This window comes from Equus caballus, chromosome 14 (assembly GCF_041296265.1).
Source record: "Equus caballus isolate H_3958 breed thoroughbred chromosome 14, TB-T2T, whole genome shotgun sequence".
In the NCBI taxonomy this organism is placed as follows: domain Eukaryota; kingdom Metazoa; phylum Chordata; class Mammalia; order Perissodactyla; family Equidae; genus Equus; species Equus caballus.
The window spans coordinates 34,130,941-34,146,526 of record NC_091697.1 but is presented as its reverse complement, the minus strand read 5'-3'; the positions used below and the strand labels follow the sequence as shown (position 1 = coordinate 34,146,526).

Sequence of the window (15,586 nt, the reverse complement as noted above, 5' to 3'; positions counted from 1 at the left end):
TTTTCTTTCAGTAAGAAATAAATATGTTTTAAAAACTTTCTGTTTGTCAGAAAAGAAATTTTAGAGAAACAAAGTGACTAGCAATGGTTTAAGAGATTCTTAACACATTTATGGATATTATGATATTAAGATACACATGCCAACAGAGTAAAAACACTCCTTAATTACAGGGACTGAAAGGGACTAGAGCAAATTTCTCCCTTTAATGCCCAGTTCCACCATTAGTGTTCATTGGACCCCAGCATAACCTTTCCTGGTATACTGTTAAAGCAAATTAATTCTGTGTGGTATGTTGATTGAGACCAACGTCTCTGAGGATGACTGTCTGGGATTTAGTCCTGACACCATGCCTCAGTGTGTGACCTTTACTTAATCTCTTGTTCTCATAGGTTCACATCATAAAATGAGACAATGAATGTAAGGCATTTAGCACTTAATAAGTGCTCAATAAATTTGATCTGTCTGTCTATTTTATATCTATCTAATATGGCAACAGCACAATTCACATAAAGCCTCTAATATTTCGATTTAAGCAGCCTGAAATCACTTGCCAAATAGCTTGGGGGCAAGGAGGGTGATAAATTCCAACAGAGGGGCAAACACTCAGGGAATTCCTAATTCTACTCTTTTGTTTTGGGAAGACCTGGATCTAGAGTGAACTTTGGTGAAATAAACGAATTAAATTGGTGAAGTATTTCCCGACTATCTGTCATTTGCAAAGCAATATAGGAGGATAAAGACATAACCCTTCCTTCAAGAAGCATAGCAATCAAGGTTCTCAACTGCAAACAACATAAGCTGACTTGGGTCAAGTTAAATAGAAGAGACATTTGTGAAACTGATATTGCACAGCTTATAGAAGGCCAGAGAGCCCGGTGTGGAAGCTCTGAAGTCAGGAACAATGTTCACAATCATAGAGCAGAACCGGTCTAGTGAAGTTATTAGTGTCACCTCCCCTGGGTAGAGGGAGCGCAGTTCTCACTGTGCACACTATCGACACGTGCCCCTGAACACTTCCCCCCACCTCTGCCATGGCTCCTTCCTTTCTTAGGCTGGACTGTTCCACAGGCACTGGTTCTCATGGCACGGATTTCCAAAGCAAAGTTACACAATTGGTAGCACCTTGGACTTGTGCCCACCTTCTAGTTGCAAGGGAGGCTGAGAGAATGTGTGTCTGGCTTTTTTAACTTCTGTTATGGGAGGTGGGCTCTGTCTCCTAACATAGGAGATTCTTCAAATGTAGTGTTGAGATATGAGGAAGACAAAGAAAACGACAAATGTCCTCTGAAAGCATGTAATTCAGCAGGTAGGATTTAATAAGAATAGAATTATTAGAAATAAATCATTTATAATACAGAGAGAAATATATTGATTTTATGTTAGGGATGTAAACAGGGAACAAATATGTATAACATTCAGAGACACGGGCTCTAAAATCAGACTGATCTGGGTTCACATCTCGGCTTGGCCACTCTGCTCAATAGTGGGCACTGACTCACTACCTTCCCCAGGCTCACTCTTGTCTATGGCTCTAAATGTGATCCAGGCTCTGCCAATCAGATGCACTCGTTGGAGATTTGCATTCAGAAGTGAACTGAGTGGAGAGAGACGTGTGGCACAAAACATCTATTTTATTCGTATAGACTACCTGAGAAGCAGAGTGGTTTTGGTCTAGCAGCTAGAGCAAAGGCCCCTTTATTCAGCAGGCAGTCACAGTAACCCAGCAGGAGCAGCAACGGCCTTGCCAATCCCGAGGCAGGCTGTGACTTTGGGAATCATATGGAAAAGCTCAGACTAAAATCTGTTTCTTCAGTCCTCCCAAGATTTCTGTAAGCCAAATAAGTCTCCTGCTTAAACTAGCTATGTTGGATTCTGTTTTCTTCAACTAGACATTCTTGCTAAACTGTGTGGCCTTTTGTAAGTTACATAACTTGTCTAAGCCACCATGTCCTCATTTGTAAAGAGGAAATACTATTAGTAGCTGCCATATGGGATGTTTAGGTGAGATCATGTCTGTATATACACAACGTCTGGCACAGAGCAAGCATTTAATACATGGTAGTTACTGTTGATGATGGAGGTTTTGTCATGATGACAATAAATATAATAATCATGGTACCAGCTGCAATGGAGGTGGGAGCGGGGTAGATGGTAGACTTTGGAGGCTATCGTGAAAAAGAGATATTCGATTTGCAAAAACGAATCAGCAGCATTGAAAGCCTCCTGAAAGGAACGCATCTTCAAGCCGTAACATAGAGAGGCAGGTTCAGGATCTGAGAAGAGTCATTCTGCGTTGCAATACATTGGGCTGCAACTATCAAACAGAAACAACTTGAGTCTTCTGGAAATGCTTCAGGTAAGGTCAGTGGGTGTATTTACGCCTCTGGCTTATGATACTCACATCAGCTTTCACAAAGTGCTCTTTAGCTTTCCCTAAAAACTCTAAGAAAGCCACAAATGTGGCATTTTCCCTTAATTAGGATCAAGTATAAAATGAAGTCCAGCCAAGAAGAGACAGTTTTTGCAGGATGATGACATTCTTGGCACCTTTCCTGAGCCTAAAGAAAAACCAAGTAAACAAGTTTGTACCCTGCCCCTACCCTCCTGCCACGAGATTTGCCATAGAAAAATTTATAATGTACAGTGAGCACCTACACTGCATTTTTAGCTCTAATGGGCAATTTCAAAGCAGAAAACAATGAGTATTAGAAGCATAAAAGGCGGTGGCCGTCACCCTCAGAAAGGTAAATATGCACAATGTGGGTTTTTGAGCAGAGCGTCACCCAAGTCTCAGTGTCCTGAGGGATTTAGGAACTCGTTTAGTCTTTAAGAGAATGCTTCACTTTTAAGAACCCATAAGGGGAATCAGTTTCCTTGTAATTGCTCCTTGCTGTTCTTTGAGTTGCAAGCCAAGCCTGTGCCGACAGGATCCTAAACTTCATAGCTGTGCTTACTACATCGTCAGAGGGATGAGCAGCTCTTGGGCTCTGGGCTCATTTAATTACCAAGTCAGCTTAAAACAGGTGAGGGATGGAAGCCAGTGTGTTCAATGTTCTTGCATAGTGTTTATACTGAAGTTCTTTCAATGTTACAGAGCAAAAATCTAATAAGGGATTGTGTGTACTGTTAAAAGATTTCTCCCCAAGTCTTCTGTATGTGAAACTCTAAATTCCAAAGGTACCTGTTAATTCATGTTGAAGTCTGCCACTGCCGGGATAATAGAGTCTACTCACACTCGAGCCTTTGGGCCAGCAGTTACTATGGCATACATACACACTTCAAAAACTGCTCCACTTTGCACAGCATGTCAGAAACATCCTAATGGTACATTCAGGAAAACGAACCAAGCCGTCAGATTTTCACCCTTGAGACTGGGAGATACTAATTTGATAAGACCATGAATTTTGCTTCTTTTTGGTTTGCCCACTTAGGAATAATAAAATAATGGTGTTTTTGCAATTAAGAAAATAATTATGTTTCTTCACTTCTAATGTACTTTAGGTTCCTTTTACATTTTAGTATTTTTGAAATCAGGGTATATTTACCAAGAGATGAGTACATTCAATATAGGATCTTATTATTCTTATTAATATAATGGTGAATCTTACAATCGATGGTATTTAATAGAAGAAAAATAGTTATTACCTAGATATTGACAACTTATAAAATAGATATCCTGCATTGCTATTCTACTGGCTCAAAGGCTGACCTATAGTGTATACAATAATTCTAATGCTCCTTAAGTATTAAATTCTTTTTTTTTTTAGTCCATTCATTTTACATTAGAAAAATGTTGCCCACGTAACCTATAAGTTGCACAGGATGTCACTATGAATGTAAACCAAGAGTAAAGAAAATTCTTATCCTGGAAGTTTAAATGGGCACATTTCTTGTAAAGCCATGTCAAAAGACTTTAAATTTTATATTTTTTATGCTGCAGCTATTCAGCTTCTATGAATTTATCTTATACATTAGTGTTATTCAGACTTTCCTAAGATGATAGAAATGTTCGGTATATTTGCACTGTCCAATATGGCGGAAACTAGTCACATGGGGCTACTGAGCACATGAAACATGCCTAGCATGACTGAGGAACTGAATTTCAAGTTTCACTTAATTTTAATTAATTTAAATTTAACATTATATGTTATATTGGACAGAAGAACCATATATATACATATATATATGCATACATATATAAAATCATCATTGGATTTAATGACACAGCTTCAATCATACACAAATTATAACATTATTAAAAATAGCAACACAGTAGAATTAGTTTATATTCTACAATAAGGACTGGGTAAATAAATTATGATTCAGCGACAAGTGGAATACTAGACAGACACTACAAATTATAACAAAGTACCTAAAAAAATAAGATATTTGTGATATGCTCTTAAATTTTAAAAATGAGGTTGAAAATTATATATGCAGTTAAAAATGGGATATGTTTATGAAAAAGGAGAGTTCCAGTTTGAGATGGCATATTTGCCTTTCCTGCTTACTCGAATGTCATAGCAATAACTGTAAAAGGAAGGAACACTAAAAATCTGTAACAGTGCTATAAAATAGGAAAGTATGCCATCAATGGGCCAGTTAATTTTGAAAAATGTGCAGAAGTTAGAATGTAGACGAGACAATGGGGATAAAGAAAACCGAACAGAGAAACAAGTTTTGCAGGGGGAAGTGCAAGAGAGAGGGCCCATCTTCCCACTGAAGCCCCAGAGTAGTGTGGTCCTTGCACCCACAGCATTAGCAGGACCAGGGAACTCATGAGAAATGAAAATTCTCAGGCCTCACTCCAGATCCAGTAAGTTAGAAACTCCAGGGATGGGACCTGGCCGTCTGTTTTAACCAGTTCTCCAGGAGATTCTCGTGCCCTCTCAAGCATGAGAACCATGCCCTAGGGTACCCTTTTCCAGCTTCGGCTGTTCATTGTCATGACCTGCAGGGCTTTTAAAATTACAGATTCAATAGGTCTGTGGTGTGGCCCATTCATTTGAATTTTTAAAAACTCTCCAGGTGATCTAATGTGCCGCAAGTTTGAGAACCTGTGCACTGGAGTGTTTGCAGACTCAGTGAGGAAGTTCACAGGGTGGGAGCCACCATGGGAGCACCAGACCTGTCCTCTTGCTTTTCTTACATCTGGCTGTGGTGACTGCAACCAAGATAATGCTGGAAGAAAGCTCCTTAAACCAAGTGGGGGCTGTCTGGTTTCCTAGTTTAGATATTGGGCTGAAGAGAGAATCAGAACAGAGCCCCAGCTAGCCTTGTTCACCTCTACAAATGGAGAAAACAAAAGATAAATTGTAGTTCCATCAGTTCTTTCTAGGAATGAAGGAGTGAAATAATCTAAGGTGCTGAAGCCTCAAATGAGTCTTGGTTGCCTATGAAAGGTCCTGGCCCACTCTCCTAAAGAGGGATGCCCGTTCTCCTCCTGCCCTGCCCGATTCAGGAAAGAAACTGCCTACGGAAACAATCTCATAAAAGTGCTGAGGAAACCCGCATCGCTTCAGAAAACCTATATTAGTACCTTGTTCTGGTCAAATTAGCCTTTTATTTACAAATGTGAATTGATGCCAAGATCAGCAGACATAAGGAAAACCATCAGCATAAAAAACAAAGATCACAAGAGACAAATGTACATCATCACAAAAGGAAATAGAAAGATGAAGAGCACAGAAGAAAAGTTGTAAAATAGATTGATATCCTTAAAATAAAAAGGACATTCCGTAAGAGAACAGTGACTATGAAAAATGTATGATGAAAGAATAAGGAAGAAACTGAAAACAGGATGGCTAAAATAGAATACTTACTACTAATAAGTTCTTTAGAATAAAATAACTTCTTAGTAACCTGGAAGATAATAATCTACAAATTTATTTCAGAACCATTGCAAGTAGATATGGGAGACCCAAGATCTATCTAGTGGGAACCCCAGAAGGAGAAAATAGAGACTACAGAAAGAAAACATGAAAAATGTGAGTAAAAAAATAAAAATTCTCTTTATTTGGTGGATAAAAAGCTTTAGATGGAAAGAGTTCACTATTTTCATTTTTCATACTCAATATCAAGGTGCACCCTTTATATCCAAGTCATTAATCTACTTTTTCATGATGGAAGAATTGAAAGGACAGAAGTCATGAAGTCCAGATATACATGAAGGTAGCAATTAATATCAGCGTGAGGTGCCACAGGTTCTAAATACACACCCTAGCACTTGTCTAGTGTCACAAGGGACTAATAATTCTTAAACCTAGAACGCATTCCAACAAAGTAGCTCCACGCAGCAAGGACAGAAGACAGATCCCTCACTTCCACAACACTACATAGAACTAAAGAAATGATCAAAATAGGACAATGACGTAAATTAAATTGGTATGCAGTGACACCATGGAGCATTTGCTCTTTGCTTTTCCCTAGATAAATAATTATGACTAAGTCCCACTGGAATGTCACAGGAATATTTTTCTACCTTGAAATAATTCGAACAACACCGAAAATACCGGGTAGCTTCATTACCTAACATCACCACCCCCACACACGGACACATGTACACATACATTCTCTCCTGTTGTAAAGATTCTTTAAAGCCTTAAGGAGATCAAAAGCCTTGAGGGGGTTCTAGATTATTCAGAGAGACAGGAAAATGGGGGGGTCTTAGCCTTATTCTTTACACATTCAACTGTAAGATGTACTCCTGGGAGGAAAATCTGAGAAAAGAAACCTTGCTAGCTAAATAATAACAGACCATCAGCAAGAGACACACACCAATCAACTTAAAATCTTAGCGGGGATGTGATTTTCATCTTTTCCTAAATAGCATTGCTCCCAGAGGTACATGCATATGAGATCTGCATCCTCACATACACCAGTGCTTGCCTAACTGTCCTTTCACTAACATCCTACATATTTTTGCTTGTGCCAAGTAACTATCAACCCAGAGCTCTTTATAAATCATATAATCCCATCACTTGCCTAACACAAGAATTCTTTCTTTCCCAGAAAATTGTTTTACAGCGTACAGCAACCTACCGGATTTTTATGAACTATTTTTCTTTTTTTAATATTTCCGCCCCAAATTGCCTTTTGGCATCTTTTACCATTAGTCTAGTTTTGCCCTTAGGGCAGACATAGCCTGCTCTCTCAAGAGGAAATCTGCAGTTATTTGAAATAGTTATCCCATTCAAATACTGCCCCTCTCCCTCCCTAAGTTTCGCTTCCTCGAGGTAAATGTCCCCTTCCTCCCACGCGTGTCTTCTACTGATTCTTCACACTGCCTGGTTTATGGAGCATTCACATTTTGCTTATTCTGATTGCTAAATACCCCTCTTAAAATGTTGTGACTCCGAGCACAATATTCCAGGTGTAATTTGGTAATGATAATAATGATGCTATAATGCTAATAGTTGCTACTCATGGAAATATCAGTACCAAGCATTGCACAAAGATCTCTGTCTTGATTCTCTCATTACCTATAACTATAATATAATTAAAATATTGTAGAGATGAGAAACAATAGCTTGAAGAAGCTAAGTGACCTAATTAGTTAGCTTGAGGAACCCAGACCAGACAACACCTGTATTCAACAAACGTCCTCTCAGAACCCTGTCTGATCACCACTTTCTCTGTAGTAGGTATTTCAAATCTACTGACGTACTCTTAGGTGCCATCAATCTTCACTTTAGGAATGGAGGAACACAGTGCACTTTTTTCTCTAAGTTCTTAACAATACTGTACGTAGGGGCCAGCCCAGTGGCACAGTGGTCAGGTTCCCACATTCTGGTGGCCCGTGGTTTGCCAGTTTGGATGCCGGATGCAGACCTACAAACCACTCGGCAAGCCATGCTGTGGCAGGGGTCCCACAAATAAAGTAGAGGAAGATGAGCATGGACGTTAGCTCAGGGCCAGTCTTCCTCAGCAAAAAAGAGGAGGATTGGCCGCAGATGTTAGCTAAGGGCTAATCTTCCTCAAAAAAAAAAACTTTATGTATATCTACTGAAATGTTGACCAATACATAGCCTAACCTGGATCCAAAATACATTAGTCCTGTGCCGTAGTAAATTTGGATTCACTACTTCAAGCTGCTTAAATGTATCAATCTCTCAGTCTGTAATAAGGTAATTTGAAAGAAACTGTTGAAAAAAAGTAGAGCCTTTATTCCATCAATACCTTAACAGCAAGATGTTTTTATGTGATATTCAAGTTGGAATTCATTAAGATGACAACAAGCACATTTATAATTTCTGCTTTCCTAAAGCATGGTGCATATTTCTTGGAAGAAGAGATGCCTCTTCCAGCACATTCTCACACTCACAGGGACCTTTTGCTGCATTGACCATAGAGGCTTTCGATGGTCGGTGGGTGATATTTGTCTCTTTGGCCAGTTTAAACGTTAACAAAACCATGAATAGATTATATTTAAAAATGGATTGTCCTTTCACTTCATCCAAGTACAGATGTCAAAGAGCTTTTAAATATTTCTTTTTAGGGGCCAGCTCCGGTGGCATAGTGGTTAGGTTTGCGCACTCCATTTTGGCAGCCCAGGGTTCACCGGTTCAGATCCTGGGCACAAACTTAGCACTGGTCATCAAGCCACACTGTGTCAGCATTCCACAGGCAAAAAAGAGGAAGATTGGCACAGATGTTAGCTCAGGGCCAATCTTCCTCACCAAAAAAAGAAAAACTCTTCTTTGGGTTTTGAAGCTACTATTAATTTTTTTCCTTTCGGATGAAGTAAAAGAAATTAATTTGCACTTTATACTGTAGGCACAGCTGGCTGAGACATTCTACAAGGAAGTAGATAGCCCTACAGATAATGAGACTTACTTGGAATGCAAAAGCAAGGGCCTGAATAAGATCTACAAAGGTTGAAAAGAATAGTGCTGTGCTTTGGGTCTCTCCTTGGCTAGATTTACTAGATCTCATAATTAGGGCAAATCTGTGGCAGTATGAGACTTTTTAAATGTGATAATGAAAATTAGTGTTATTATAGTAATTATTATTAATTGCTTAAGCTACTGTTTATTAGATGTCTACCATGTTTGAAACAAAGTGCTAGATTCTTTATCTATATTAGTTCATATTAGTCTATATTAGTTCATTTAATCCTCAGAGCAACCTTATGTGATAGATATTATTATGCCCGTTTGAGGAAACTGAGGCTCAGCTTAGTAGGGTGACTTTCCCAACAGTGACTGTGAGAAGGCGGCAAGAACTGGTTTCTGACGCTGCCACCAAGGCAGTGATAGGATTTTTTCTTTTTTTTAAGATCCTAAAAGGATCTTAAAAGAATTTTTTTTAGATACTAAAAGGAGGTGCCTGAGCAGCTGTCTCAGTATATACTTGGCATGGCCCTGTGTAGTTGCCAGTGAGAGAGCTACCGAGAAAGCTCCACACCCTCAAATTCATTGTAGATTGTACGAAGGCTGAGCGTGACTGAACAACCAACAATGCTGAGAATGAGAGCACTAAACTTATTCTCTGAGATACTTAGCCTGTCCAGTCCAACTTACCCAGTGACAGGCTAAGATAAAAGTACACAACCAAATGAGAAAAAAAAGGAACCTCTGGATTTTTAGTAACGTGAGCAGCCTGTCAATGTATCTAGTTCAGAGAATTCCATACTCCCTTGCAAACAAGCAGGTCACATGTCCCAAGAGGAGAACCTGGAAGTGGGGTTGAGGACTGTATAAGACGGCCTTAACCCTTCTGAGGAGGCGTACCCTGCTTATCCCTCATAATTAGTAGCTGACATTGGCACTGGGCAGCTGATCTGGCTCAGAATATAACAGAGTAGCCCTAACTATTTCTATTTCCAAGATATGTAACATTCCCCCACCCCTCTTTCACTACTTTTCATTTCTGAATGGAACATACTGAGTGGACTTGCAGTATAATAGAATGTGTGTCCTTATGACGTGATTAGAACTTCATATATTTTTAAAAGGAAATAAATCTTTGACTTGTCCTGATACTCTTAAATTATATTTGGCAGTATCAGATTTTTCCAAGCATTGGTACACCTGGGATAGTTCATTATTTCTTTATTAGAATTCATCTTATTCCTAAATAGCAAGAACATTCAAAAGAACTTTGTTTATATAGGCTAGCACATAACTTTGTTGTCATTTGGTGCTGTTAGGGTGACATTTCCATAGAAATATAGGTGAATGTTCCAGTATCCCTTTTCCAATCTGACTGAAAGATTCAGAGAAAGATATAGACAAGATATACACATGGATGGTATATATACATAGTATATAGACAACATATGATGAGTTGCCTCTAACCACACAGATAACAGGAGCATATAGGTAAAAAATGAGGAGAACTGGCTCTAAGTGAAAGTACTGGAAACACCAGGGGATGAACGTTTCCATTTTATTTTGGCAAGTCAGTTTCATTGCCTGAATAGTGATAAATATTATCAGGGCCCATTTGGCTCAGCAAATTTCATTAATTCTACAGAACTTTTCCATCCCTCTAAATTTAGGAAAATTTATGAAGTAAGCATAGTCCATATCAACCTTCTAGAATTTTTATTTCAAGGTTTGTTATAGTCTTTCTTTAAGGCTTTATAGAACTAAATATTTCATCTTAGTAGCACTTTTCACTAATAGAATCTCATCTTCTTATATGTATTTATTTAAATAATACCTACCTACCTTCATCATAATAAAGGAAAGTAGAGAAATTATCTACTTTCGTTCACCACTACACCTCTAGAGCTTATTACAATGTCTTATAAATAATCAGCTCTCAATAATTATTAAATGAATGAGTCAATTATTGAATGAATTCATGAATGAAAGAATAAGTCAATCCTAATACTTCCCTACTCCAAGCTGCGCAGAATAGTTTTATTATCCTCTCTGAAATAGAACCAATATACTAATTATTTTTGTTTTTTTTGCTTTTTCTCCCCAAATCCCCCAAGTAGATAGTTGTATATTTTTAGTTGTGTGTCATTCTAGTTGTGGTATGTGGGATGCTGCCTCAACATGGCCTAACGAGCCGTGCCGTGTCCATGCCTGGTGTCCGAACCGGCGAAACCCCGGGTCGCCGCAGAGGAGCACGCAAACTTAACCATTCAGCCATGGGGCCGGCCCCTATGCTAATTATTAATATGGAGACAGGATGATAGTGGTTTAGCAATGTCACTATTAGACACTATCATGTCTTTTGCATTTGAGAGAGAGAGAGAGGAAGGAAACTAAGGAGAAGAAGGAGGGGAAGGCACAGGAGAGAGGGGGGTGGGGAGGGAGAGGAATGAATGCCCAGAGTTTGTTTAACAGAAAGGAATGAATGAATAAGGTGGAATGTCAGGCATCAACTTCAGAGCTAGTTGTTTAAGAGATAGGATTTTAAACTCATTTTAATATGCTTAGTTAGTTAACTACCTAGTTATAACAACAGGACCTGGATATCATGTACATTATTAATATAGCATCATGTTTCATTCTCTGTAACAATGATTTGCTGTCTGGCTAAATATGAATAAGCCCTGAGTTTTCATAAGGATGGGCTCTTTCCCATTGACTTTTAGAATAGGGAATCTTCCTCTTAATCTAGTCTTTCCAAAATCAGTGGCTTTATTAAGATAAATCAGCTATTGATTACCACATCAGCAAGAGCCTGTGTGCCACTCACTGGCTGCATGATCGTGGGCAAATCACTTTATCATTTTCTGTCTGTTTCCCTGGTTGTAAAGACAGGTATATTAACATCTACCGTGTAGACTTTAAGTTAAATGCCCCTAGGAGACAAAGAAGATCATTATTTGATGATAAAGGGGTCAATTCATCAAGAAGATACAACAATAGTAAATATTTATGCACCCAACATTGGAGCACCTAAATATATAAAGCAAATACTAACAGAACTAAAAGGAGATATAAACAGGATACAATAATAGTTGAGGACTTTAATACCCCACTCTCAACAATAGATAGATCGTCCAGACATTGTACATCTTAAACTTACACAATGTTAAATGTCAGTTATATCTCCATAAAGCTGGAAAAATTCTATTCTACCTCACTTAACAGGGTAACTGTGAATTGAAATGAGATACGTAAAAACCCCTTTATAAAGCTTTTTAAAATTCTAAGGAATTATCATATTAGTTATTAAATATTCAGGTCAGAATTATAATTTAATTACACTAAACACTTGGGTGCTATGTCCTTAGGCATCAGATCCTTAAAATAAATGGGCCTTGGTTTAGTTACCTGGAAAGTTTTGGAAGGCTCAAATGAAATTGAAAAAGTGCAAGTTCTTTAACCATGTACAATTATGATTATTAAAATTCCAGTTAAATTTTAGCCTGAAAAATGCTCTTACTACAAAAATTCATGAGTGGTACACAGCAACATATTTTTTCCAAAATATAATTACATCAATAATTTGAATCAATCAAAGAATTTGGACTTTGAAAAACTTTTTTTCCACTCTAAACTGTATTGTAAGTTATGAAAATGCAAAGTTATCCCAAAGATATTTACATAAAAGCAATCATAAAAATCCTATAGACCAATTTCATTAAATAGTATGGCAAGATCTAATGTGAAAAATATTGATGATTTGGAAATACAAGTATGAAATTAGGTTCTTCAAAAAATGCATGTAAATTTAATTATCCCTGGAAGCTATTTTTTTGAAATGGGCTAAAATATCCACACTGTGTCACAAACGCCTTATTTCTGCTCAGAGCAGTGATTTAGCACTACATTGCTTGCTAGAGTTCCTCACAAAGGCAGAGAGTATCTGCACAACAGTCGAGTTCCTCATTATCTAGAATGCTGGATATAATATCATCAGCTTCCAATTGTTTGGTGGGATGCGGTATGAAAACACTGCTAAGAATTGACAGAGAAAAGAGATTCAAAATCCAATTCCGCCTCAAACGACCTCCTTGTGTGACCTCAGAAACAGAGAGAGGTTATGAAATCAATGTTTTAGCCCACCCAACAGGACATGGGAACGAATCATCAAAAATGATGCTGAAATCATGGCCTAGAAAAGCAACAACATTGCAAAACAGGTCAGCATAGGAAAAAGAATAAATACACGGAGGTACACCAATCTTGCTCATCAGATAGCCTCCGCAAAGAACAGAGAACAAATTAAGACACTGAAAATAATCTCTCAAAAATAAAAACATCCCACCAATCCACACTGTATAAATGTTTTATTTAATCTAGAAGGCCACATTTACCTTGCAATTGCAAAGAGATAATATTTGAGAAGTAAAGAAATTAGGACATCTTGTATCACCCTGCCACCTCCACCTATTTTCCCAAGTCTGTTGTAGCTGTTTGCACCAATTACATACTTTAAATGCCTGGAATAGCCCTTGGTCTCCTTCCAGGCTCTTAGCATCTTCCTTTTATTGCTAGATTACTTCTTCCCTAAACATCTCTCCCAGGAAGTTAGGGATGAGATTAAAGGGGGTGACAGCATCACTGAGGGAAGATACTGTGAGAGCTTCCCTCCACCATATTTAGTGTGCTGGCAGAAACTTTGCAGGACTTGTGGTCTGGACATAAACCAGAGTAGGAGGCCTCTGCCTAACGAGAAACTTAAAGCAGAGTTCAGTCTAGCTGGATTCTCAGGAAAACTTACAGCTTTCAATTTCCAAGGTGCAGTTTTGTTCATCCAGTGGGTACCGCCTTAGGTCCATCATGCAGGCAGCTGTGGTTGTGATTCTAGAAGAGAAATAGCAATGATATATGTTGTTAGCTGGTCCACGGTTGGAGTTAGAAAAATTAAATCCAAGTTTCAAAGAGGACAGAACTGGGCCTAAGAGACTGATTTAGTTTAAGCTGTAGTGAAAAAAGTGTGCTGCACCTTTGGAGAACCATTTTCCTTTATGAGCCTCAAACTGATTTGTAAAATAAAGAGACTTGATTAAATCAGTATTTTCCCAGAATGTGGTCTATTACCTACTTGTACCAAAACCACCTGGGAGTATTTGGTAAGTGGGCAGTTCCCATGTTCAAGGATGTTTGGGGGTGGAGTGGGGCAGTCCCAGCGCTCTTTTCTTCACAATTGATTGAGAATACTGACATAGATACTCCTCTTCCACTCACATTTGTCTTATTTTCCCTTTGCAAGATCCTAAAATCTAATCTTCACTCAATCTTGGCTTTGATCCATCATTTTTGAGCTTTCTACGCATAGTATATTACTTTGCAAGTGTTTTTAACACAACACACAATCAGTCTTTCATCTATCACCTGATTTGCTCTGTCATGAGTAATCTGATATTCTCATGATCTATTAGAGACCTTCCTCCCATGAGCTGGTAGAGTTATTTATCTAGAATACTTGTACCTTTATTACTTTATCACAGAGAAATGAATATGCCCCTTTAATGTCTTTATATTTCTCTGTCATCATTTTTCACTAATCTCTCTATTGAAGACCTACTAGAAGGAGTCAAAAAACATACAATCCTAAATGATTTACTAATATAAGTTTTCTTTTTTTTCTTTTTATTTTTTTGAGGAAGATTAGCCTTGAGCTAACTGCTGCCAATCCTCCTCTTTTTGCTGAGGAAGACTATCCCTGAGCTAACATCCATGCCCGTCTTCCTCTACTTTATAAGTGTGACACCTACCATAGCATGGCTTTTTGCCAAGCAGTGCCATGTCCGCACCCGGGATCCAAACCAGCAAACCCCGGGCCGCTTAGAAGCGGAACATGTGAACTTAACCGCTGCGCCACCAGGCCAGCCCATAATAGACGTTTTCTGATCAACGAGGCAGCATAATGTCATGAAAAAAAACCAAGTTTTAGAATACAACAGACATAGGTATGAATTCTAACTCTGCCTCACTGACTGGTTCACATCAAGACGGTTAATGTCTCCTAACCAATTTTAGTTTCTTTGTCTGTAAAAAGGGGATATTATTAACAACAATAAAAACAATTTCCTAACAGGGTTTCTGCAAGAATTGATAATTTATGTAAAGAATATAAAAGAGTATCTGACACATAGTAGGCCTTTACATCTGTTGAAGAAAATGAAGAGTAGAACTGATGTTGAATTTGACCAACGTTGGTTTACTCTACCCTGAGGGGTACTACCTATGTGTTGAGAACAGAGAAATAAGAAGCAGCCCCAGCTTGAGAAACAGTCTACAGCTAGATGTTTTTCATCAAAAAAGTCTTGGGTAGCGCTCAGACAAGGAATCCAGGCGCACTGAGTCTATGGAATTCCTCAGTTAGGTGTGAGAGGCCCTCTCCTCAGTAGTGGGATGGAAATAAGTGATTAACTTAATGTAAGCAGCTCATGCCTCTGCAGTTTGATTACTGCTTCATTAAGGTTTATGCTCTGTTAATTTCTGTTTTCCTTTTTAGTTATAAGAGAGGATCCTAGGGCCAATGTTCATCCTTGATTCCTTCCTTTCCTTCACCAAGATCTGTTGGCTACTCTGCTTCAACGCCTTTCCATCTCCACTGCATCCCTCAGAGTCTATGGCCCCACTGCCTCTCCTCTATTCTACCACAGTAGCTTGGTCTCCCAACCTCTCCATTTGCCTCCCTACTATGCCTTATCCACACAACAGAGATC

General features: G+C 38.5%; 1 protein-coding gene across 6 annotated transcripts in view; it reads right to left on the bottom strand.

The window, feature by feature from the left end:
* The window catches only part of GABRB2 (gamma-aminobutyric acid type A receptor subunit beta2), a 250,025-nt gene that overhangs the window by 109,216 nt on the left and 125,223 nt on the right, over positions 1–15,586 (bottom strand). For all 6 annotated transcript variants that reach the window (XM_005599237.4, XM_001503408.5, XM_070232965.1 and 3 more), the window contains one exon: positions 13,633–13,715. In XM_005599237.4, the coding sequence (XP_005599294.1) occupies positions 13,633–13,715 (83 nt within the window). The remainder of the gene's footprint in view (positions 1–13,632; positions 13,716–15,586) is intronic.